The sequence below is a fragment of the Nerophis ophidion genome, linkage group LG11 (genome assembly GCF_033978795.1).
Source record: "Nerophis ophidion isolate RoL-2023_Sa linkage group LG11, RoL_Noph_v1.0, whole genome shotgun sequence".
Lineage (NCBI taxonomy): Eukaryota > Metazoa > Chordata > Actinopteri > Syngnathiformes > Syngnathidae > Nerophis > Nerophis ophidion.
Genome location: NC_084621.1, coordinates 17,222,458 through 17,246,546, shown reverse-complemented (window position 1 = coordinate 17,246,546; position 24,089 = coordinate 17,222,458). Strand labels below are relative to the sequence as shown.

Genomic DNA, 24,089 nt, shown 5'->3' with positions numbered 1-24,089 from the left:
CTCAGCGGCAGGAAGAAACCCACAGTCCGCAGAGCATCAGCACCCCGCAGGATGAGGAGGAAGCTTCAGGCAGAACTACCAGTCCAAGACCATACCCAGTACACCGCAAAAAGGAAAACATGCAAGGACGTAAGCCGTTGGTGAAATGGCCGAAGTCTAACAGCAAGGAGTGGGAAACCATCAACATAGACTTAAGCCTTATCCTACGTAACATCAAAGGATCAGCCGAAACGAAGCTGGAGAAGATGGGTGACCTAATCTACAGCTACGGAGAGAAGAAATGTGGAGTGAAGGAACAAGTCAGAAAGAAAAACATGCATCCCGCCCCCAAATCTCGTCGGCTTCAAGAAATCTATCTACTTGTAAAAGAAAGGCGACAGCTAAGGAAGTTGTGGAGAAAGGCGACAGCAGAAGAAAGGGAAGGCATCGGCCTCCTTCAAGAAGAACTAAAACAGAGGCTCTCAAAACTCCGTCGAGCGGAAAGCCTAAGGATGCGTCGGAAGAAGAAAGAAAAAGCCAGAACCGACTTCTACAAAGACCCCTTTAAATTTGTGAAAGAGATTTTCACAAAAGAAAAGAGTGGATTTCTGAAAACATCAAAAGACCAGGTTGAAGAATATCTGAGAACCATCTATACTGATGAGAAAAAACATGAACCGATCATTGTCCCCACTGACATCCCTCCTATATCACCCGCACAATATCAGGTTGATGTCAGCCCTCCCAAGCTGAGCGAGGTGAAACAGGCAGTAAAAAAGGCAAGATCGGCATCTGCACCAGGCCCTAATGGTGTTTCGTATAGTGTCTACAAGAACGCTCCAGAGGTTCTGAAATTCCTGTGGAAAAACATGAGAGTGGTGTGGGACAAGCAGATCATCCCGAAAGCCTGGCGAAGAGCGGGAGGAGTGCTTATCCCAAAAGAAAAGAACTCGACCACCATTGAACAGTTTCGCCAAATAAACCCTTTGAACATCGAAGGCAAGATTTTCTTCAGCATATTGGCACAGCGACTAACAAAGTATCTGAAGCAAAACCACTTCATTGATACATCGATCCAAAAGGCTGGTATAGCAGGCTTCTCTGGATGCCTCGAACATAACAGCATCATATGGCATCAAATCCAGACTGCGAAAAAAGAAGGAAAAGATCTTCATGTCTTGTTCCTTGATCTGGCCAACGCCTATGGATCAGTCCCTCATTCATTGCTGTGGACTGCCTTTGAATTCTTCCAAGTACCAACTACAATCACAAATCTTGTAAAACGCTATTTCCAGGATTTGCAATTTTGCCTTACAACATCAGGAATCACCACTGCGTGGCAATCTCTGGAAGAAGGCATCATGGCTGGGTGCACCATCTCCCCATTGGCCTTTACGATGGCAATGGAGATCATTATTAGAGCCTCGAAATGGGTGGTTGGTGGAGAACGACTACAATGTGGTCAGAGATTACCACCAATTCGAGCCTATATGGACGATATAACAACACTCACAACAACTGTCCCCTGCACCAAGAGACTGCTGGAGAAACTTCATTCAAATATAAAATGGGCACGGATGAAGTTAAAGCCCAGCAAGTGCAGAAGTATCTCCATTGAGAAAGGCCAAGTCACACACCAGAGATTTCATGTCAGCGGAACACCAGTACCAACTGTTTCCGAAATGCCAGTAAAGAGCTTGGGAAGGTGGTACGACGCAAGGCTCAAAGACACAGAGCAGTTTGAGCAACTAAAAAAGGATACAATCACTTACATGGATCGCATCAACAAAACCTTGTTGCCAGGAAAACTCAAGTTGTGGTGTTTTCAATTTGGCATACTCCCAAGACTTTTGTGGCCTTTAACTGTGTACGAAATCCCCATCACCAAGGTTGAAAAACTGGAACGTGTGATAAGCACGCAGCTAAAACAGTGGCTTGGAATTCCAAGATGCTTCAGTTCCATCGGACTATATGGGCATGGCAAATTGGAATTACTAATCTCGGGACTGGTGGAAGAATTCAAATGCACCAAAGCAAGGCTGGTCATGACGCTAACCGAAACTGAGGATACAGTCATTCGAACAGCGGCCCCCAGAGTAACAGCGGGAAGGAAGTGGATTCCATCAGAAGCTGTTCAGAGTGCAAAGTCTGCTCTTCAATTCAGAGATGTGGTTGGGCACGTACAGCATGGGAGAGCAGGACTCGGACTCGTCCCAAAAACTCCCCGATGGCACAAAGCAACATCAGAGCAGAAGAGACGGCTAGTAGTAGAGGAAGTCAGGAGACAGGAGGAGGGAGAGCGACATGCTAAAGCCGTCTCAATGGCCAAGCAGGGGAGATGGACCAACTGGGAAAGCCTGGAGAAGAAAAAGCTCAACTGGTATGACATCTGGCAGATGGAGGGAGCACGGCTGAGTTTTATCATCAGAGCCACGTACGACCTACTACCGTCCCCCCTAAATCTGAAAACCTGGTACGGAGAAGATCCCGCCTGTTCCCTGTGTCAAGTACCTGCATCTCTAAGACATATCCTATCAGGGTGTACTATAAGTCTCACCCAAGGACGCTATACTTGGCGGCATAACCAAGTACTTAGAGAGCTTGCAAAAACACTGGAACACAGGCGAACCACCACAAACAATCTCCCACAAAAACCAGCAGGAAAGGTCCATTTCACACATTTTGTACCAGCTGGCCAACATCAAAAGTGTCAAACGACACCAAATAATGCAAGCATCCTGCAGTCGGCTCGGGATTGGAAATTGGAAGTAGACCTTGATAAAAAGCTTGTGTTTCCCCCAGAAATAATGGCTACAACACTCCGGCCAGACATGGTCCTGTGGTCTCCATCAGCAAAGCTGGCTTATGTCGTGGAGCTGACAGTACCATGGGAAGAAGGGGTTGAAGAGGCTTATGAGAGGAAGAGAAACAAATATTCTGACCTGGCAGCTGAAGCATCCCAGAACGGCTGGAAGACCAACATTTTCCCAGTAGAGGTGGGATGCAGGGAATTTATTGCCACATCTACCATCAGTCTGTTGAGGAAAATGGGGTTGAAAGGACGCTCCCTCCAACAGACTATCAAGTCCATGTCAAATGCTGCTGAAAAAGCCAGCAACTGGCTCTGGATTAAGCGCAAGGACCCCAACTGGGCAGTAAGATAAGAGACAATGGTATGCGGTCAGGCTTAGGCCTGACTCAGGGAAAAGGACGACCCTGCCATGCATAGTCCAACAGGATGTGGAGGGTATGGCATGGAGGGGGGTGTACCTGGGACGCTAGGCACACCGTTGAGCCCTCTGGAGACGTCGTGGGCTTCAAATCAACGAAACGTCGATGAAGCAGGGTGCCCACCTGAAGACCCCAATGACATACATACCCTCCTTTTCACCACTCCACACCGACTGCTACCGTCAAGACTGTTCCTACTTACCGAAGGGATTGAAACATCTAGTTCTATCTGCTTTACTCTCTGTAAAGCACCAGTTCCATTGGCAGCGAAACAGGCCCAGAGCATAATACTACCACCACCATGCTTTACGGTAGGGATAGTGTTCCTGGGATTAAAGGCCTCCCCTTTTCTCCTCCAAACATATAAAGTTAAAGTACCAATGATTGTCACACACACACACTTGGTGTGGAGAAATTCTTCTCTGCATTTGACCCATCACCCTTGATCACCCCCTGGGAGGTGAGGGGAGCAGTGAGCAGCAGTGGTGGCCCTGCCCGGGAATCATTTTTGGTGATTTAACCCCCAATTTCAACCCTTGATGCAGAATGCCAAGCAGGGAGATAATGGCTCCCATTTTTTAAGGTCTATGGTATGACTCGGATTGGTGGGTATTGTGGCCAAACAGCTCCATTTTTGTTTCATCTCACCACAGAACTTTCCTCCAGAATGTCTAGTCTTTGTCCTTGGGATGTCAGATGAAACAAAAATTGAGCCGGAAACTCAAGACAGCCATGACATTACATTCTTTACAAGTGTATTCTAAACTTTTGACCACGACTGTACATGTTGAGTAAATGGACCATTGAGACGGAATAGTACTTAGCCAAGTTTTACTAAAGATTCAGCAGACCAGCCCTTACAATGCAACAATAGCATCAGCAAGAGGTCTGAATCCAAACAAAAAGAGTCGGCTTATATAGAGCGAAGTCCTCTCACACACTTCACATGGACAAAGATAAGACCTTCTGGAGGTAAGTTCTGTGGTCAGAACAAAACTTCAAGCAGAAGCTTGTGGATGGCTACCAAAAGCGACTTATTGCAGTGAAACTTGCCAAGGGACATGTAAGCAAATATTAGCAATGCTGTATGTATACTTTTGACCCTCACTGTAGAGAGGCAGAGCCGGCGAACGAGCAGCGGGGCAGGGCACGCTGGAGCCCTGCCCAAGATGGCGACAAGGAGGCGGAGAATGCGGCGGAGTGGGGAGGCGGGGCGAGCTGGGAGCGACGCCGCAATCTGATTCAGGTGCGTGGATCGCACAAAGTCACACGATTGACTTATCTCCCTCACACTGTATAAAAGGGGAGAAGGAGGAGAGATCGAGGCAGAAGGAGTTGAAGAGTCCGCTGGAGAACAACAGGAAGCAAGACACGAGAGACGAGCAGCGGGAGCGGCGACGGCGCAAGAAACTGTCTTTATTGAAAAATAAACGAGAGTCAAACCTGCTCGATCATGTCCTTCCTGAGTGGTCCATGGAACCCGAATCGTCCACACTCACATTTTCAGTAGAGCCGTAATAAATTCATAAAAGAAGCAAACTTCATGAATGTTTTTTGTGAGCAACAAGTATGTGCTCCAATCACTACATCGCAAAGAAATAAGAGTTGTAGAAATGATTGGAAACTCAAGACAGCCATGACATCATGTTCTTTACACGTGTACGTACACTTTTGACCACCGCGGTATATTTTATTATAAGGGGGGAAATAGAGAAAAGTTTTACTGTTACAAAGTGAATACCCTAAAAGGATGAATGAGGAATTGTTTTGGGATGTTTTCTACAATATTTTTCCCTGAAGTTGTCTATATGCTAGTGTTGTCCCGATACCAATATTTTGGTACCGGTACCAAAATTATTTACATACTTTTCAGTACTTTTGTAAATAAAGGGGACCACAAAAAATGCATTAATGGCTTTATTTTAACAAAAAATCTTAGTGTACATAAAACATATGTTTATTATTGTAATTTCGTCCTTAAATAAAATAGTGAACATACTAGACAACTTGTCTTTTAGTAGTAAGTAAACAAAGTCAAATGTGTCATTTATCGTTTTTTTATTTTGTCACAATTATTAAGGACGCCGGTGAGCTACGGTGTGTAGTGAAGCATGTTTAGCTCTTCCTTGTCCTGCAGTGATAATAATACTTGTAAGAAACATACCTGTTTCAGTGTTATAACCTCACCTTCATCGTTAGTTTTTACACCAAAATGCTTCCGAATCCCCTTTTCTGTCTACGCATTGTGTCTGCTTGTAAGTACTCTGTGTGTGTGCGCTGCCGGACATGCTCGTAAAAACATGACGTGACGACGACGGGGCTCGGGTGGGTGCGGGACAGGTACTTTTCAGAGGCGGTATTGTACCGAGTATGATTCATTAGTATCGCGGTACTGTACTAATACTGGTATACCGTACAACCTTACTATATGCATAATGTATTTAATAGATTTAAGGTTGGTGCGTCATTTTGATACTTTATTACCATTTCCACTTTGGTTTTCGGCCTTGCCGCTTATGTGCAGTGATTTCTCCAGATCCTCTGAACCTTTTGACGATATCACAGAGCGTAGATGTTGAAATCCCTAAATTCCTTGCAATAGCTGGTTGATAAATGTTGTTCTTAAACAATTTTAACAAAGTGGTGACCCTCGCCCCGTCCTTGTTTGTGAACGACTGAGCATTTCATGGAAGCTGCTTTTATAGCCAATCATGGCACGCACCTGTTCCCAACTAGCCTGTTCACCTGTGGGATGTCCAAAACAAGTGTTTGATGAGCATTCCTAAACTTTCTCACTCTTTTTTGCCACTTGTGCCAGCTTTTTTGAAACAACTCCAATAGCTAATATTTGCAAAAAATAACAAAGTTTACCAGTTCGTACGATAAGTATCTTGTCTTTGCAGTCTATTCAATTTAATGTAAGTTGAAAATAATTTGCAAATCATTGCCCCCCGCGACCCCGAAAGGGAATAAGCGGTAGAAAATGGATGGATGGATGGATGCCTTCTCTTTATTTTTTATGTATTTTTGATCATGTCTTGTTTGGATATGTTCTGTTTGGTTTTTGGACTGTTTTTTTTAATTTCCTGTTTTTTCACTTCCTGTTTTGTCACAATGACTACCAATCAGTTCACCTGTCCTCACGACTCACACACCTGTTTCTGGATGTTGTTGACAAATGGCTTTCGCTTTGCATAGTAGAGCTTTAACTTGCACTTACAGATGTAGCGACCAACTGTATTTAGTGACAGTGGTTTTCTGAAGTGTTCCTGAGCCCATGTGGTGATATCCTTTAGAGATTGATGTCGGTTTTTGATAAAGTGCCATCTGAGGGATCCATGGTCACGGTCATTCAATGTTGGTTTCCGGCCATGCCGCTTACGTGGAGTAATTTCTCCAGATTCTCTGAACCTTTTGATGATATTATGGAGCGTAGATGTTAAAATCCCTAAATTTCTTGCAATTGCATTTTGAGAAACGTTGTTCTTAAACTGTTTGACTATTCGCTCACGCAGTTGTGGACAAAGAGGTGTACCTCGCCCCATCCTTTCTTGTGAAAGACTAAGCATTTTTTTGGGAAGGTGTTTTTGAAACCCAATCATGGCACCCACCTGTTCCCAATTAGCCCGCACACCTGTGGGATGTTCCAAATAAGTGTTTGATGAGCATTCCTCAACTTTGTCAGTATTTATTGCCACCTTTCCCAACTTCTTTGTCATGTGTTGCTGGCATGAAATTCTAAAGTTAATGATTATTTGCAACAAAAAAAATGTTTATCAGTTTGAACATTAAATATGTTGTCTTTGTAGCATATTCAACTGAATATGGGTTGAAAATGATTTGCAAATCATTGTATTCCGTTTATATTTACATCGAACACAATTTCCCAACTCATATGGAAACGGGGTTTCTATTAGATTGCACAGTAGAGTACATATTCCGTACAATTGACCACTAAATGGTAACACCCGTAATATCGCTAAAATTCGCTCCATTTTGTCCACTAAAGACGCTGAGATCATTATCCATGCGTTTGTTACGCCTCGTCTCGATTACTGTAACGTATTATTTTCGGGTCTCCCCATGTCTAGCATTAAAAGATTACAGTTGGTACAAAATGCGGCTGCTAGACTTTTGACAAGATCAAGAAAGTTTGATCATATTACGCCTATACTGTATATACCTTTATATACATATATACCTAAATATATACCTATACTGGCTCACCTGCACTGGCTTCCTGTGCACTTAAGATGTGACTTTAAGGTTTTACTACTTACGTATAAAATACTACACGGTCTAGCTCCATCCTATCTTGCCGATTGTATTGTACCATATGTCCTGGGAATAAATCTGCGTTCAAAAGACTTTGGCTTTTGAGCGATTCCTAAAATCCAAAAAAAGTCTGCGGGCAATAGAGCGTTTTCCGTTCGGGCTCCAGTACTCTGGAATGACCTCCCGGTAACAGTTCGAGATACTACCTCAGTAGAAGCATTTAAGTCTCACCTTAAAACTCATTTGTATACTCTAGCCTTTAAATAGACCTCCTTTTTAGACCAGTTGATCTGCCGCTTCTTTTCTTTTTCTCCTCTGTCCCCCCCTCCCTTGTGGAGGGGGTTCGGTCCGATGACCATGGATGAAGTACTGGCTGTCCAGAGTCGAGACCCAGTATGGACCGCTCGCCTGTGTATCGGTTGGGGACATCTCTACGCTGCTGATCCGCCTCCGCTTGGGATGGTTTCCTGTGGACGGGACTCTCGCTGCTGTCTTGGATCCGCTTTGAACTGAACTGAACTGTGTTGGAGCCACTATGGATTGAACTTTCATAGTATCATGTTAGACCCGCTCGACATCCATTGCTTTCGGTCCCCTAGAGGGTGAGGGGGGGTTGCCCACATTTGAGGTCCTCTCCAAGGTTTCTCATAGTCATCATTGTCATTGTCGTCCCACTGGGTGTGAGTTCTCCTTGCCCTTATGTGGATTCTTCCGAGGATGTCGTAGTCGTAGTGGTTTGTACAGTCCTTTGAGACATTTGTGATTTAGGGCTATATAAATAAACATTGATTGATTGATTGAAGTCTTTCAACTTGCATAAGTCGGGGTCCACGTTAATCAATTCATGGTAAAATTGCAAGTTTTTGACAAGAAATATGGCAAAAAGTGGACAATATAATGTCTCTAAGCATCAACAGGCCAAGGAGAAGGTTTCTTACCGGAGTGCTGGTGATCTCCTTGTCGTTGAATACGAGACGCAGCTCAGCAGAATCGCTCAGACTCTCCGTCTGAAGCCAAAGACGCACTTCCCCCTTTTCCAAAACATCCACATTCCAGCCCGACTTCAGTGCGATCACTGCCGAGGGGGGGAACACATCTTCAGTATATACACTGTAAATGATCCCTGACTCCATACTGGGTGTAAGTACAACGTCCATACGTGGATTCCTGACTTGGTGGCTGAGTTCCTTGAGGCGTTCAAGGTCTGCAAGAAAAGCACCACAACATTTCAATGTTTATTATTCATTGATCACGTTCTGAAAAGCACGGCGGGAAGAGAATAACTACTGAAATTGTTACAGCTTGAGACCGAGAGCGTGCTACTTTATGGTTTGAGCGACCTTGTGGGAGGCTGATTATGACAGAAATCTCTTGATGGATTTCAAAAGAAGCTATATTACATTCGACTGGAGATGTGTCCATCGATTTGTCACCGCTACGTGATCGCCAATTCCAAGCCGACCGCAAGCCCCTCTGGCTGATATTGTATGCATTTTTAAAGGCCTACTGAAACCCACACAGTCTGATAGTTTATATACAGTGGGGCAAGGAAGTATTTAGTCAGCCAGCGATTGTGCAAGTTCTCCCACTTCAAATGATGACAGAGGTCTGTAATTTTCATCATAGGTACACTTCAACTGTGAGACACAGAATGTGAAAAAAAAAAATCCAAGAATTCACATTGTAGGAATTTTAAAGAATTTATTTGTAAATGATGGTGGAAAATAAGTATTTGGTCAACCATTCAAAGCTCTCACTGATGGAAGGAAGTTTTGGCTCAAAATCTCACGAAACATGGCCCCATTCATTCTTTCTTTAACATGGATCAATCGTCCTGTCCCCTTAGCAGAAAAACAGCACCAAAGCATGATGTTTCCACCCCCCATGCTTCACAGTAGGTATGGTGTTCTTGGGATGCAACTCAGTATTCTTCTTCCTTCAAACACGACCAGTTGAGTTTATACCAAAAAGTTCTATTTTGCTTTCATCTGACCACAAAACTCTGCTGTATCATCCATGTATCCATTTTGGTATCAACTCAACTCGTCGTGTTTGGAGGAAGAAGAATACTGAGTTGACAATAATGTGCAATAATGTTACAAACCCCGTTTCCATATGAGTTAATATAAACAGAATACAATGATTTGCAAATCATTTTCAACCCATATTCAGTTGAATATGCTACAAAGACAACATATTTGATGTTCAAACTGATAAACATTTTTTGTTGTTGCAAATAATCATTAACTTTACAATTGGATGCCAGCAACACGTGACAAAGAAGTTGGGAAAGGTGGCAATAAATACTGATAAAGTTGAGGAATGCTCATCAAACACTTATTTGGAACATCCCACAGGTGTGCGGGCTAATTGGGAACAGGTGGGTGCCATGATTGGGTATAAAAGCAGCTTCCCAAAAAATGCTCAGTCTTTCACAAGAAAGGATGGGGCGAGGTACACCCCTTTGTCCACAACTGCGTGAGCAAATAGTCAAACAGTTTAAGAACAATGTTTCTCAAAGTGCAATTGCAAGAAATTTAGGGATTTCAACATCTACGGTTCAAAAGTTCAGAGAATCTAGAGAAATCACTCCACATAAGCGGCATGGCCGGAAACCAACCTTGAATGACCGTGACCTTCCATTCCTCGGACCGCACTGTATCAAAAACCAACATCAATCTTGAAAGGATATCACCACATGGGCTCATGAACACTTCAAAAAACCACTGTCACTAAATACAGTTCGTTGCTATATCTGTAAGTGCAAGTTAAAGCTCTACTATGCAAAGCGAAAGCCATTTATCAACAACATCCACAAACGACGCCGGCTTCTCTGGGCCCAAGATCATCTAAGATGGACTGATGCAAAGTGGAAAAGTGTTCTGTAGTCTGACGAGTCCACATTTCAAATTGTTTATGGAAATATTTAACATTGTGTCATCCGGACCAAAGGGGAAGCGAACCATCCAGACTGTTATCGACGCAAAGTTCAAAAGCCAGCATCTGTGATGGTATGGGGGTGCATTAGTGCCCAAGGCATGGGTAACTTACACATTTGTGAAGGCACCATTAATGCTGAAAGGTACATACAGGTTTTGGAACAACATATGCTGCCATCTAAGCGCCGTCTTTTTCATGGACGCCCCTGCTTATTTCAGCAAGACAATGCCAAGCCACATTCAGCACGTGTTACAACAGCGTGGCTTCGAAAAAAAAAAAAAAGAGTACGGGTACTTTCCAGGCCTGCCTGCAGTCCAGACCTGTCTCCCATGGAAAATGTGTGGCGCATTATGTAAAATACGACAGCGGAGACCCCGGACTGTTGAACGACTGAAGCTCTACATAAAACAAGAATGGGAAAGAATTCCACTTTCAAGGCTTCAACAATTAGTTTCCTCAGTTCCCAAACGTTTATTGAGTGTTGTTAAAAGAAAAGGTGATGTAACACAGTGGTGAACATGCCCTTTCCCAACTACTTTGGCACGTGTTGCAGCCATGAAATTCTAAGTTAATTATTATTTGAAAAAAAAAAAGTATATGAGTTTGAACATCAAATATGTTGTCTTTGTAGTGCATTCAACTGAATATGGGTTGAAAATGATTTGCAAATCATTGTATTCTGTTTATATTTACATCTAACACAATTTCCCAACTCATTTATTCAACCATTGTCATGCTTATAATTGCTAATTTAGGCCCAAAACACATCAAATATACACGAACAAGGTCTTTCCTGGTTGTTGGTTTTTTCACATTACCTTCAGCGGTGAGGACGTAGCTTGAGGACTGGCTGGGGTCGTCGCTCATCTCCACGGTGTAAAGACCCAAGTCCTCCTCGGAGGCGTCGCTGAATGTGAGAAGTGACCTGACGGAGACGTTCAAAGATAAATACGCTGTGTGAAGAGTGCAAGGACAGCTGCTTCTAATCGGTGCTGCCACATAGTTGTGCAAAACAACATTATTGTCACTTTTCAAGAAAACATTTACCCTCCTTTTTTTTTCTGGCCGCAGCTGTGCAGGATGGGAGATCTTTTGCATTTGTTCAAACAAACACAAGAAGGCATTTAAAGGGGAACTGCAAATTTTGGGGGGGAATTGTGTATATTAGTTTAATTTAGTTTCTGATTCCTTCGGTCAGTGGTCAACAAAATAAACAAACAGTTGTACATTCATGAATTGAAAATGTTGCAGGGCGAAAGGGTTCAAGCTGAAGTTGAGCCCTTATTGCTGCCTAACCCTATAAACAATGTCAAATACAGGATGTGCTTCCAAAAAATATAACATTTCCTTTGCATATTATAAATACAACTTGTACACAACATAAAGACTGTTCAATATATACACAGTAAAGATATGTGAAATATACTTGTACACGTCTTAGTTAAACCTTTGTAGCAACGATATACTACAAACCCCGTTTCCATATGAGGTGGGAAATTGTGTTAGATGTAAATATAAACGGAATACAATGATTTGCAAATCTATAAAGACAACATATTTGATGTTCAAACCAAAAAAAACAATTTTTTTTTGCAAATAATAATTAACTTAGAATTTCATGGCTGCAATACGTGCAAAAGTAGTTGGGAAAGGGCATGTTCACCACTGTGTTACATCACCTTTTCTTTTAACAACACTCAATAAACGTTTGGGAACTGAGGGAACTAATTGTTGAATCTTTGAAAGTGGAATTCTTTCCCATTCTTGTTTTTTGTAGAGTTTCAGTCGTTCAACAGTCCGGGGTCTCCACTGTCGTATTTTACGCTTCATAATGCGCCACACATTTTCAACGGGACACAGGTCTGGACTGCAGGCGGGCCAGGAAAGTACCCGCATTCTGTTTTTACGAACCCACGCTGTTGTAACACGTGCTGAATGTGGCTTGGCATTGTCTTGCTGAAATAAGCAGGGGCGTCCATGAAAAAGACAGCGCTTAGATGGCAGCATATGTTGTTCCAAAACCTGTATGTACCTTTCAGCATTAATGGTGCCTTTACAGATGTGTAAGTTACCCATGCCTTGGGCACTAATGCACCCCCATACCATCACACAAGCTGGCTTTTGAAATTTTGCGTCGATAACAGTCTGGATGGTTCGCTTCCCCTTTGGTCCAGATGACACCATGTCAAATATTTCCGAAAACAATTTGAAATGTGGACTCGTCAGACACTTTTCCACTTTTCATCAGTCCATCTTAGATGATCTCGGGCCCAGAGAAGCCGGCGGCGTTTCTGGATGTTGTTGATAAATGGCTTTCGCTTTGCATAGTAGAGCTTTAACTTGCACCTACAGATGTAGCGACAAACTGTATTTAGTGACAGTGGTTTTCTGAAGTGTTCCTGAGCCCATGTGGTGATATCCTTTAGAGATTGATATCGGTTTTTGATAAAGTGCTGTCCAAGGGATCGAAGGTCACGGTCATTCAATGTTGGTTTCTGGCCATGCCGCTACGTGGAGTGATTTCTCCAGATTCTCTAAACCTTTTGATAATATTATGGAGCCTAGATGTTGAAATCCCAAAATTTCTCGCAATTGCACTTTGAGAAACATTGTTCTTAAACTGTTTGACTATTTGCTCACGCAGTTGTGGACAAAGGGGTGTACCTCGCTCCATCCTTTCTTGTGAAAGACTGAGCATTTTTTGGGGAAGCGGTTTTTATAGCCAATCATGGCACCCACCTGTTCCCAATTAGCCTGCACACCTGTGGGATGTTCCAAATAAGTGTTTGATGAGCTTCCCTTAACTTTATCAGTATTTATTGCCATCTTTCCCAACTTCTTTGTCACGTCTTGCTGGCATCAAATTCTAAAGTTAATGATTATTTGCACAAAAAAAAATGTTTATCAGTTTGAACATCAAATATGTTGTCTTTGTAGCATATTCAACTGAATATGGGTTGAAAAGGATTTGCAAATCATTGTATTCCGTTTATATTTACATCTAACACAATTTCCCAACTCTTATGGAAACGGGGTTTGTACATACCTCCACGTGTGCTCATTCATACCACACCAACTTTATTTATAAAGTCCTTCAAAAACAACCACAGTTGAAGAACAAAGGGCTGTAAACCACAAAGAAATAGAGGCAAAGGACAACGTAAAAAAGAAAATTAAACAAGTTTTTTCTCTGCCCTCCCGAGATGAACTGTACAGTGCCAGGTGGCTCAAAAAGGCCATCTCACCACGGACATAAATGTTTTGAACTGCTGCCCTCCGGCAGGAGATAGAGGACTATAAAGTGCCGGACAAACAGATTTAAGAACACTTTTAACCCGAGAGCAATAGTGTCGCTGAACACAAGACAAGAATGACTGTGCATGTGAGCTGTGTGTTTGGTATTTTTATTTATTTATCTATGTTTTGCGTACAATTTCATCCAGTCCATAGTGGATCTAACATAATAGTGTGAGAGTCCAGTCCATAGTGGATCTAACATAATAGTGTGAGAGTCCAGTCCATAGTGGATCTAACATAATAGTGAGAGAGTCTAGTCCATAGTGGATCTAACATAATAGTGAGAGTCCAGTCCATAGTGGATCTAACATAATAGTGAGAGAGTCCAGTCCATAGTGGATCTAACATAATAGTGTGAGAGTCCAGTCCATAGTGGATCTAACATTATAGTGTGAGAGTCCAGTCCATAGTGGATCTGACATAATAGTGTGATAGTCCAGTCCATAGTGGATCTAACATAATAGTATGAGAGTCCAGTCCATAATGGATCTAACATAATAGTGTGAGAGTCCAGTCCATAGTGGATCTGACATAATAGTGTGAGAGTCCAGTCCATAGTGGATCTGACATAATAGTGTGAGAGTCCAGTCCATAGTGGATCTAACATAATAGTGTGAGAGTCCAGTCTATAGTGGATCTAACATAATAGTGTGAGAGTCCAGTCCATAGTGGATCTAACATAATAGTGTGAGAGTCCAGTCCATAGTGGATCTAACATAATAGTGTGAGAGTCCAGTCCATAGTGGATATAACATAATATTGTGAGAGTCCAGTCTATAGTGGATCTAGCATAATAGTGAGAGTCCAGTCCATAGTGGATCTAACATAATATTGTGAGAGTCCAGTCCATAGTGGATCTAACATGATAGTGAGAGTCCAGTCCATAGTGGATCTAACATAATAGTGAGAGTCCAGTCCATAGTGGATATAACATAATATTGTGAGAGTCCAGTCTATAGTGGATCTAACATAATAGTGGGAGTCCAGTCCATAGTGGATCTAACATAATATTGTGAGAGTCCAGTCCATAGTGGATCTAACATGATAGTGAGAGTCCAGTCCATAGTGGATCTAACAGAATTGTGTGGGAGCCCAGTCCATATTGGATCCAACATAATAATGAGAGTCCAGTCCATAGTGAATCTAACATAATATTGTGAGAGTCCAGTCCATATTGGATCTAACATAATAGTGAGAGTCCAGTCCATAGTGAATCTAACATAATATTGTGAGGGTCCAGTCCATAGTAGATCTAACATAATAGTGTGAGAGTCCAGTCCATAGTGGATCAACATGATATTGGGAGAGTCCAGTCCATAGTGGATCTAACATCATAGTGTGAGAGTCCAGTCCATAGTGGATCTAACATAACAGTGAGAGTCCAGTCCATAGTGGATCTGACATAATATTGTGAGTCCAGTCCATAGTGGATCTAACATAATAGTGTGTTTTATTCCCTGGTTTTGCGCCACATGGGCATACTTCCAAGAAAGTGCAGCTCCCCTTTAACTTTGTGAAAAGGTCACAAGCTAGGAATAAGAGTTGAGGACTTCCAGAACATTCCCCTGGCCACTTTCTGACCCCCCATTAGCATCACCTGGACTTCCTACCTGCCATCCTTGTTCTCTGCCCGAGCTCTGGAGGCGTCGACGGGCTCGGTGTAGTTCTTGTTCCACAGACACTCGCTCTCGTCGGCCACTTCGTCACACTCGTACCCCAAGTAGATGAAGCCCTCCTCGTCCACGCCGACCTCGATGTTCTTTGTGTCTAAGCACGACAAGACCGGCTTTTTTTTATCTTTCAATCCCAGAGTCGTTGGGCCAATTACAACACAAATCTAATTACAACAACAAAAAGCCTTGCAGACCCCAAAACACACTCGATATCTCCAGAAAACAGAGCTGGGTTAATGTCAGCTCGTACCGCCGGGAACTGGGAAAGCCTTCTGGCATTTTCTGCATGTGGATGTTGGCGAGGGGAAGGAGAGCAATGTTATCCTTGAGGAACTGAGGGCGGCAATAAAGAGAAGAGTTGCAGCAAAGTAGTTACTGTGGATAATTGATAAGTTCCCCCCTCAATGGTAAACATCATGCATTATTATTTTATTCACATGTGAATAATGCTGTATATCAGACTGTATTTCTATTATTCACATGTGAATAATGATGTATAGTAGACTGTATCTATACTATTTCAATTAGAATAACGCTGTATAATATACTATATTTGTTATTCACATGTGAATAATGATGTATAATAGACTGTATTTATATTATTCAAATGTGAATAATGCTGTATAATTGACTGTATTTATGTTATTCACATGTGAATAATGTTGTATAATAGACGGTATTTATGTTATTCACATGTGAATAATGTTGTATAATAGACTGTATTTATATTATTCACATGTGAATAATGCTGAAAAATAGACTGTATTTATGTTATTAACATGTAAATAATGCTGTATAATATACTGTATTTATATTATTCACATGTGAATAATGCTGTATAACCGACTGTTTTTAAATTATTCACATGTGAATATTGCTGTATAACAGACTGTATTTATGTTATTCACATGTGAATAATTCTGTATAATAGACTGTATTTATATTATTCACATGTGAATAATGCTGAAAAATAGACTATTTATGTTATTAACATGTAAATAATGCTGTATAATATACTGTATTTATATTATTCACATGTGAATAATGCTGTATAACCGACTGTTTTTAAATTATTCACATGTGAATATTGCTGTATTACAGACTGTATTTATATTATTCACATGTGAATAATTCTGTATAATAGACTGTATTTATATTATTCACATGTGAATAATGCTGTATAATAGACTGTATTTATATTTTTCACATGTGAATAATGCTGTATAATAGACTGTATTTAAATTATTCACATGTAAATAATGCGGTATAAGAGAATGTATTTATATTATTCACATGTGAATAATTCTGTATAATAGACTGTATTTATATTATTCACATGTGAATAATGCTGAAAAATAGACTGTATTTATGTTATTCACATGTGAATAATGCTGTATAATATACTGTATTTATATTATTCACATGTGAATAATGCTGTATAATTGACTGTATTTATGTTATTCACATGTGAATAATGCTGTATAATATACTATATTTATATTATTCCCATGTGAATAATGTTGTAGAAAAAACTGTATTTTTATTATTCAGATGTGAATAATGCCGTACAGTATATTAGACTTTATTCATATTATTCACATGTGAATAATGTATATCAGACTGTATTTATGTTATTCACATGTGAATAATGCTGTATAATAGACTGTATGTATATTATTCACATGTGAATAATGATGTATAATAGACTGTATGTATATTATTCACATGTGAATAATGCTGTATAATAGACTGTATTTATATTATTCACGTGTGAATAATGCTGTATAACAGACTGTATTTATATTATTCACATGTGAATAATTCTGTGTAATAGACTGTATTTATATTATTCACATGTGAATAATGCTGTATAATACTGTATTTATACTATTCACGTGTGAATAATGCTGTATGACAGACTGTATTTATATTATTCACGTGTGAATAATGCTGTATAACAGACTGTATTTATATTATTCACATATGAATAATGCTGTACAATATACTTTTTTTTATATTTTTCACACGTGAATAATGCTGTATAATAGACTGTATTTATATCATTCACATGTGAATAATGCTGTACAACAAAATTTTTTTATATTATTTACATGTGAATATTGCTGTATAACAGACTGTATTTATATTATTCACATGTGAATAATTCTGTATAATAGACAATATTTAAATTATTCACATGTGAATAATGCGGTATAAGAGAATGTATTCATATTATTCACATGTGAATAATGCTGTATATTGCTGTATTTATATTATTCATATGTGAATAATGCTGCATAATAGACTGTTTTTATGTTATTCACGTGTAAATAATGATGTATAACAGACTGTTTTTATGTTATTCACAAGTGAATAATGCGGTATAAGAGAATGTATTTATATTATTCACATGTGAATAATGCTGTATAATGGACTGTATATATATTATTCATATGTGAATAATGCGGTATAAGAGAATGTATTTATATCTTTCACATGTGAATAATGCTGTATCATAGACTGTATTTATATTTTTCACATATAAAAAAATACCCAAGTGTTTATTGTCTATTGTGAGTGAATTATGGTGCTGAATTTCCTCCAGGGATCAATAAAGTACTTTTTATTCTATTCTATTTATAGTATTACTGCAGGAACTGTGAAATTTTTGCTGCATTGAATGCATCAGCGAAGAGAACGAGGGTCTCTTGTCCTATCTGCATGTTTTTTGATCCAAGAGGAGACAAAGCCATTCCGCAAAGTGGAGATTGTAGATTATAACACTGCAGTATCACTTTATATGCATTTATTTTATCCAAAGGAGACTGTGGGCAACAATAAAAGTGAGCACGGGTAGAAATAGCAACGTGGCAGCAAATCTACAGCATCCAAAAGTTAGCATGTGAGTTTGTTTTTGTCATTTCTTGCTGTGTATCCTCCAACAGTGCAGTGACTAATATGCTGTCACCTATATGGTATCTGCTTGGAACCTTGAGCAGGCACTACTGGTTACTACAAAATCCAAAAGCATTGAAGTTGTCACGTTGTGTAAATGGTAAATAAAAAGAGAATACAATGACTTGCAAATCCTTTTCAACTTATAATCAATTGAATAGACTGCAAAGACAAGAAATTCAATGTTCGAACTGGAAAACTTTGTTATTTTTTGCAAATATTAGCTCATTTGGAATTTGATTTCCGCGACATGTTTCAAAAAAGCTGGCACAAGTGGCAAAAAGACTGAGAAAGTTGAGGGATGCTCATCAAACACTTATTTGGGAACAGGTGGGTGCCATGATTGGGTATGAAATGCTCAGTCATTCACAAACAAGGACGGGGCAAGGGTCACCAATTTGTCAACAAATGTCTGAGCAAATCATCCAACAGTTTAAGAACAACATTTCTCAAACAGCTATTGCAAGGAATAACATCATCAAAAGTTTCAGATGATCTGGAGAAATCACCACAGGTAAGCGGCAAAGCCTGTGACCTTCGATTCCTCAGGCGGTACGGCATCAAAAAACGACATCAGTTTGTAAAGGGTATCACCACATGGGCTCCCGACACTTCAGAAAATCACTGTCAGTGGCTACAGTTGGTCGCTACATCTGTAAGTGCAAGTTAAAACTCTACTATGCAAAGCCAAGCCAAAGCCATTTATCAACAACACCCAGAAACGCTAGGCCCGAGCTCATCTAAGATGGACTTGATGCAAAGTGGAAAAAAGTGTTCTGTGGTCTTACGAGACCACATTTCAAATTGTTTTTGGAAACTGTGGACGTCGTGTCCTCCGGACCAAAGAGGAAAACTACCATCCGGACTGTTGTAGTTCAAAAGCCAGCATGTGTGATGGTATGGGGGTGTATTAGTGCCCAAGGCATGGGTAACTTACACATCTGTGAAGGCACCATTAATGCTGAAAGGTCCATACTGTCATGATCCACGTCTTGGATCATGGCATATTCTGGTTTTGGTTCTGTTTATCACATTCTGTCTGGTATTTGTCTTCCTCAGTTCTTTGTGGCACTTCCTGGTTTTGTTTCCGTTGTCATAGTTACCCATTTAGTGTCACCTGTCACCTGTCTCCCTATATATGCCCGCCTTTGTTCGACATTCAGTCTTGGACTCTTGTTTGCTCCCACGCAACAGATGAAGTCGCATTCCAGCATCGTGGTAACTATTAGCGCTCAATTAGCTTCCACGCTATTTTGTTTGTTCTTTTCCCTGGTTCTCGCGCTGGCGCGTTCTGTTCTTTCTAGCTTCCACGCTAGTTCTGTTGTTTTGTTTGTTAGTGCCTTCATGCAAAGTGTTTTGTTTCCTAGTCTGCTTTATAGTGTTCTTTACTGTGTCAATAAATCATTATCCTTACCACAATGCCACCTAGACGTCACACATATAGCTTTTAGAGCAACAAATGTTGCCATCCAAGGAACATTATCATGGACGCCCCTGCTTATTTCAGCAAGACAATGCCAAGCCACTTGTTACAACAGCATGGTTTGGTAGTAAGAGTGCGGGTACTATACTGGCCCATTATGAAGCCTAACATACGACAACAAAGAACAACTTAAGCTGTACATCAAGCAAGAATGAGAAAGAATTCCACTTCAAAAATGTGTCTCCTCAGTTCCCAAACCTTTACTGAGTGTTGTTAAAAGGAAAAGCCATGTAACACACTGGTAAAAATGCCGCTGTGACAACTTTTTTGCAATGTTTTGCATGATATTTTGAAAAAAACAAACAAGTTTCTTAGTGTGAACATGAAATATCTTGTCTCCGCAGTCTATTCAATTGAATATAAGTTGAAAAGGATTTGCAAATCATTGTATTCTATTTTTATTTACCATTTACACAACGTGAAAACTGCTTTTGGGGTTTGAATTTCAAGAACCTGGCAGTGGCTGCAAGACAGGATTGCAGTTTGTCACATATTCTGTATTCCGGCTCATCCATCATGTCTTCCAGTAATTTCTTTTTTGATATATTGTGAACAAATATCTATGATGCTGACCTGGTGCCGTCTGGGCCGTGACAGCCTCAGAAGGGAGGGAAGGTCGTCCCGTTCCTGCCTGGTTGGCAGCCGCCACACGCAGGCGGTAGCTTTGACCCGCCTGAAGACCCCAAACCTGCCAGTCATAATAAACGGATCAAACATTTAGCATTCAAAGGATATGCTCAATATCAGGGGTGTCCTGAGGAGGAGGCAATTTTGATATTATTTCCATTTTCAAAACCAATAAACAATATAGTGTATATTGTAACCCTTAGGGCTTCCCTCAATTTTTCTGAATGTTAAAAATCCTCAGGTCTCAGTCATTAAAATGTTCAAAATAATTTATACCGTATTTCCTTGAATTGCCGCCGGGGCGCTAATTGATTTAAAACCTCTCCTCACTCCGGCGTTTACCAAAGGCATGCGGTACATTTAGGCCTGCGCTTATAAATTTGAGCGTGATGTAAGGATACCATCATGAAAAGCACATTTAATAAAAGAAACTTTATTATGGTCTTACCTTTACTTATAAATGAAGTCCATGCGCAGCTCCTTCTGCTCAAAAGCATCGATAACTTGTTTATAGAAGTTTTTCTTATCTTTCTTCAGTTTTAAAAGTCTCTCTGTCTCGATGGAGATCTTCCTTTATTACCTCCTGCTTCGATTGAAAGTCCAGTTTAGAAAACTGTTTTAGTTTAGATATGTAATCCTCCATGTTAAAAGGTCAAGCGAGAGGAAAAAATAAACGATCGCTGCTTGTTGTCACTTCTTCTGCAGCCGAGTAGTTGCAAGAAGGATCACTAGCGCCCTCTACCACCCGGAAGGCGGGAGTCATTTAATGACTCATATTTGACACACGCAGCTATGGTATATTAATAAAACATAGCTGCTTACTGTTCTTTTTAGCATATTCAATAGTTTGGACCTTAAATCCTACTGAATAGCTCTTAATCTTCTTCCCTTTATGCGATTTCTAATTATTAAATCAGCCTCCTTTATTTTGAAAATGATGACAGGTGAAGTGTCACTCGTGACGTGACGAGTTCGACCCGGCGGAAATTCTAGGCATATGCTAATTATTTGGCGAAACGAGTTTGACTCGGCGGAAATTCTAGACATGCGCTAATAAAAATAATATTTAGCGAAACGAGTTTGACCCGGCAGTAATTCTAGGCGGAAATTGAAGGAAATACGGTATATTAGTATAAATATGTTTTACTCTAAATGTTTAAATATCTATGGATCGAATTCAGATCTATCCATTGTCCAACGTTTTAATTTGATTTGATGTTTTATGACCTTCCATACTTATTCTCCCCAAACATGTAAATAATTCATAACATTGCTTTTAGTTCATTATTATTTTTTGAGGAATGACGGTTTAAAAAAAAAACAAGACTAAAGTTTTCAGAGATCCAAAAGGTGCTCATTAGGGACCAAATGTCACTTTGGGACAGAGCACCCTATTGAATTTCTAGTGTTTTATTCTTTTTTTCTTTCTTTATTATTATTCCGCAGCTTTGAGCTGTAATTTGACCGCTTTAACATGCTTCAAAACTCACCAAATTTGACACACACATCAGGACTGGCGAACAATGCGATTTAATAAAAAAACCTAACTCCAAAACTAAAAATTGCGCTCGACGTCTCTAGGAAGAAAACACAGACAAAACTGCCTGTAACTTCCAGTAGGAATGTTGTAGCGACATGAAACAAAAACCTATATGTAGATCTTACTTAGACCTAGATTTCATACGCTGACATTCTTCAGCAAAAATCAACAGGAAGTTTGCAATTCCCCATTCAAAACAAAAGTTTTGTAAAAACACTCACCTTTGCCTCTTTGAGCTGTAATTTGACCCCCTTAACATGCTTCAAAACTTACCAAACTGGACACACACATCAGGACTAACGAAAGTGGCAATCTAATCAAAATACCTAACCCCAAAACTTAAAATTGCGCTTTAGCGCCCCCTAGGAAGAAAACACGGACAAAACTGCCTGTAACTTCCAGTAAGAATGTAATAGAGACATTTATGTAGGTCTCACTTAGACCTACATTTCATAAATATTGACAAGCCCCAGCAAAAATCAACAGGAAGTTTGCAATTCCCCCTTCAAAACAAAAGTTTTTTAAAAACCGGTCACTTTTTTTTCAAACATTATCTCCTCTGATCGCGTTTGTCGTGTCGGCTTAAAACTACCACAGGAGAGAGATTGAACCCTTCTGATTAAAAAGTTGATGAAAGAGTTTTGATTTGATCAGCCTTCAAAGAACTGTGCTGTAAACCATTTCAAAGATGGCCACCGTGCGCAGACACAGTGAGGGAGACGTTTTTTCTTTTCTTTTTTTCCGTACCGTCTGCTGCTGTTGCGCACGCACCAACATTCGTGAGGGAGGGGCTGTGATCGTCTATACCAAGATGGCTGCCAGGTGCCGTAGCTAAGCTGGTATGTTTTAAAGTTGTTGTTTGCCTGCATATCGTCAAAACAACCGTCCAACATTTTACAACTAATTGTAAACTTATATGTGCCGACCATCAGGGCCGAGTTGCGACGATAGAGTGTCGATGTTAAGATATTACGCCGAGTTGGTCAGTCTATCTGTTTGCTAATAGTAGCTACTAGCCGTACCCATGTATTTTCAATGGGCGGTTAGCATCTGGTTTTAATCCTGTTTCCTCCTATGTTTCTGCTCCAATTCAATTTCTTTGTATGTCGAGTCTTTATTTTGGTTACTTACATATGGTGCCTGACTGTTGTGGCGTTTTAAGGCCATCTGCACTTTTTATGTGCCGAGCTGGTAGGTCTATCTGTTTGCTAATAGTAGCTACTTGCCGTACCCATGTGATTTCATTCCGACCTATATCGGTCAGTAGACACGTTATGGAAGATAAAAGCTACAACATTTATAACAATAGGTAATTCTAACTTATATCTGTCAGTAGACAAGTTATTGAAGGTAAAAACTACAACATTTATAATAAAAAGTAGTGTATAGTTCTAACTTATCTATGTCAGTAGGCACGTTATGGAAGGTAAAAACTTCAATATAATACAAAGTAATGTATAGTTCTAACTTATATGTGTCAGTAAACACGTTACGGAAGGTAAAAACTACAACATTTATAATAAAAAGTATTGTATAGTTTTAACTTATATCTGTCAGTAGACACGTTATGGAAGGTAAAAACTACAATATAATACAAAGTAGTGTATTGTTCTAACTTATATCTGTCAGTAAACACGTTATGGAAGGTAAAAACTACAATATAATACAAAGTAGGGTGTTGTTCTAACTTATATCTGTCAGTAGCCACGTTTTGGAAGGTAAAAACTACAATATAATACGAAGTGGTGTGTTGTTCTAACTTATATCTGTCAGTAGACACGTTATGGAAGGTAAAAACTACAATATAATACAAAGTAGTGTGTTGTTCTAACTTATATCTGTCAGTAGCCACGTTATGGAAGGTAAAAACTACAATATAATACAAAGTAGTGTGTTGTTCTAACTTATATTTGTCAGTAGACACGTTATGGAAGGTAAAAACTACAATATAATACAAAGTAGTGTGTTGTTCTAACTTATATCTGTCAGTAGACACGTTGTGGAAGGTAAAAACTACAATATAATACAAAGTAGTGTGTTGTTCTAACTTATATCCGTCAGTAGACACGTTATGGAAGGTAAAAACTAC

At 40.0% G+C, this 24,089-nt stretch overlaps 1 protein-coding gene across 1 annotated transcript in view; it reads right to left on the bottom strand.

Annotated features, from left to right (window-relative positions):
* The window catches only part of myom3 (myomesin 3), a 279,260-nt gene that overhangs the window by 43,762 nt on the left and 211,409 nt on the right, over positions 1-24,089 (bottom strand). The window contains exons 22-26 of the mRNA XM_061915173.1: positions 20,407-20,521; positions 15,333-15,489; positions 11,244-11,350; positions 8,645-8,689; positions 8,424-8,560 (exon numbers count right to left, since the gene is read on the bottom strand). Of these exons, the coding sequence (XP_061771157.1) occupies positions 8,424-8,560; positions 8,645-8,689; positions 11,244-11,350; positions 15,333-15,489; positions 20,407-20,521 (561 nt within the window). The remainder of the gene's footprint in view (positions 1-8,423; positions 8,561-8,644; positions 8,690-11,243; positions 11,351-15,332; positions 15,490-20,406; positions 20,522-24,089) is intronic.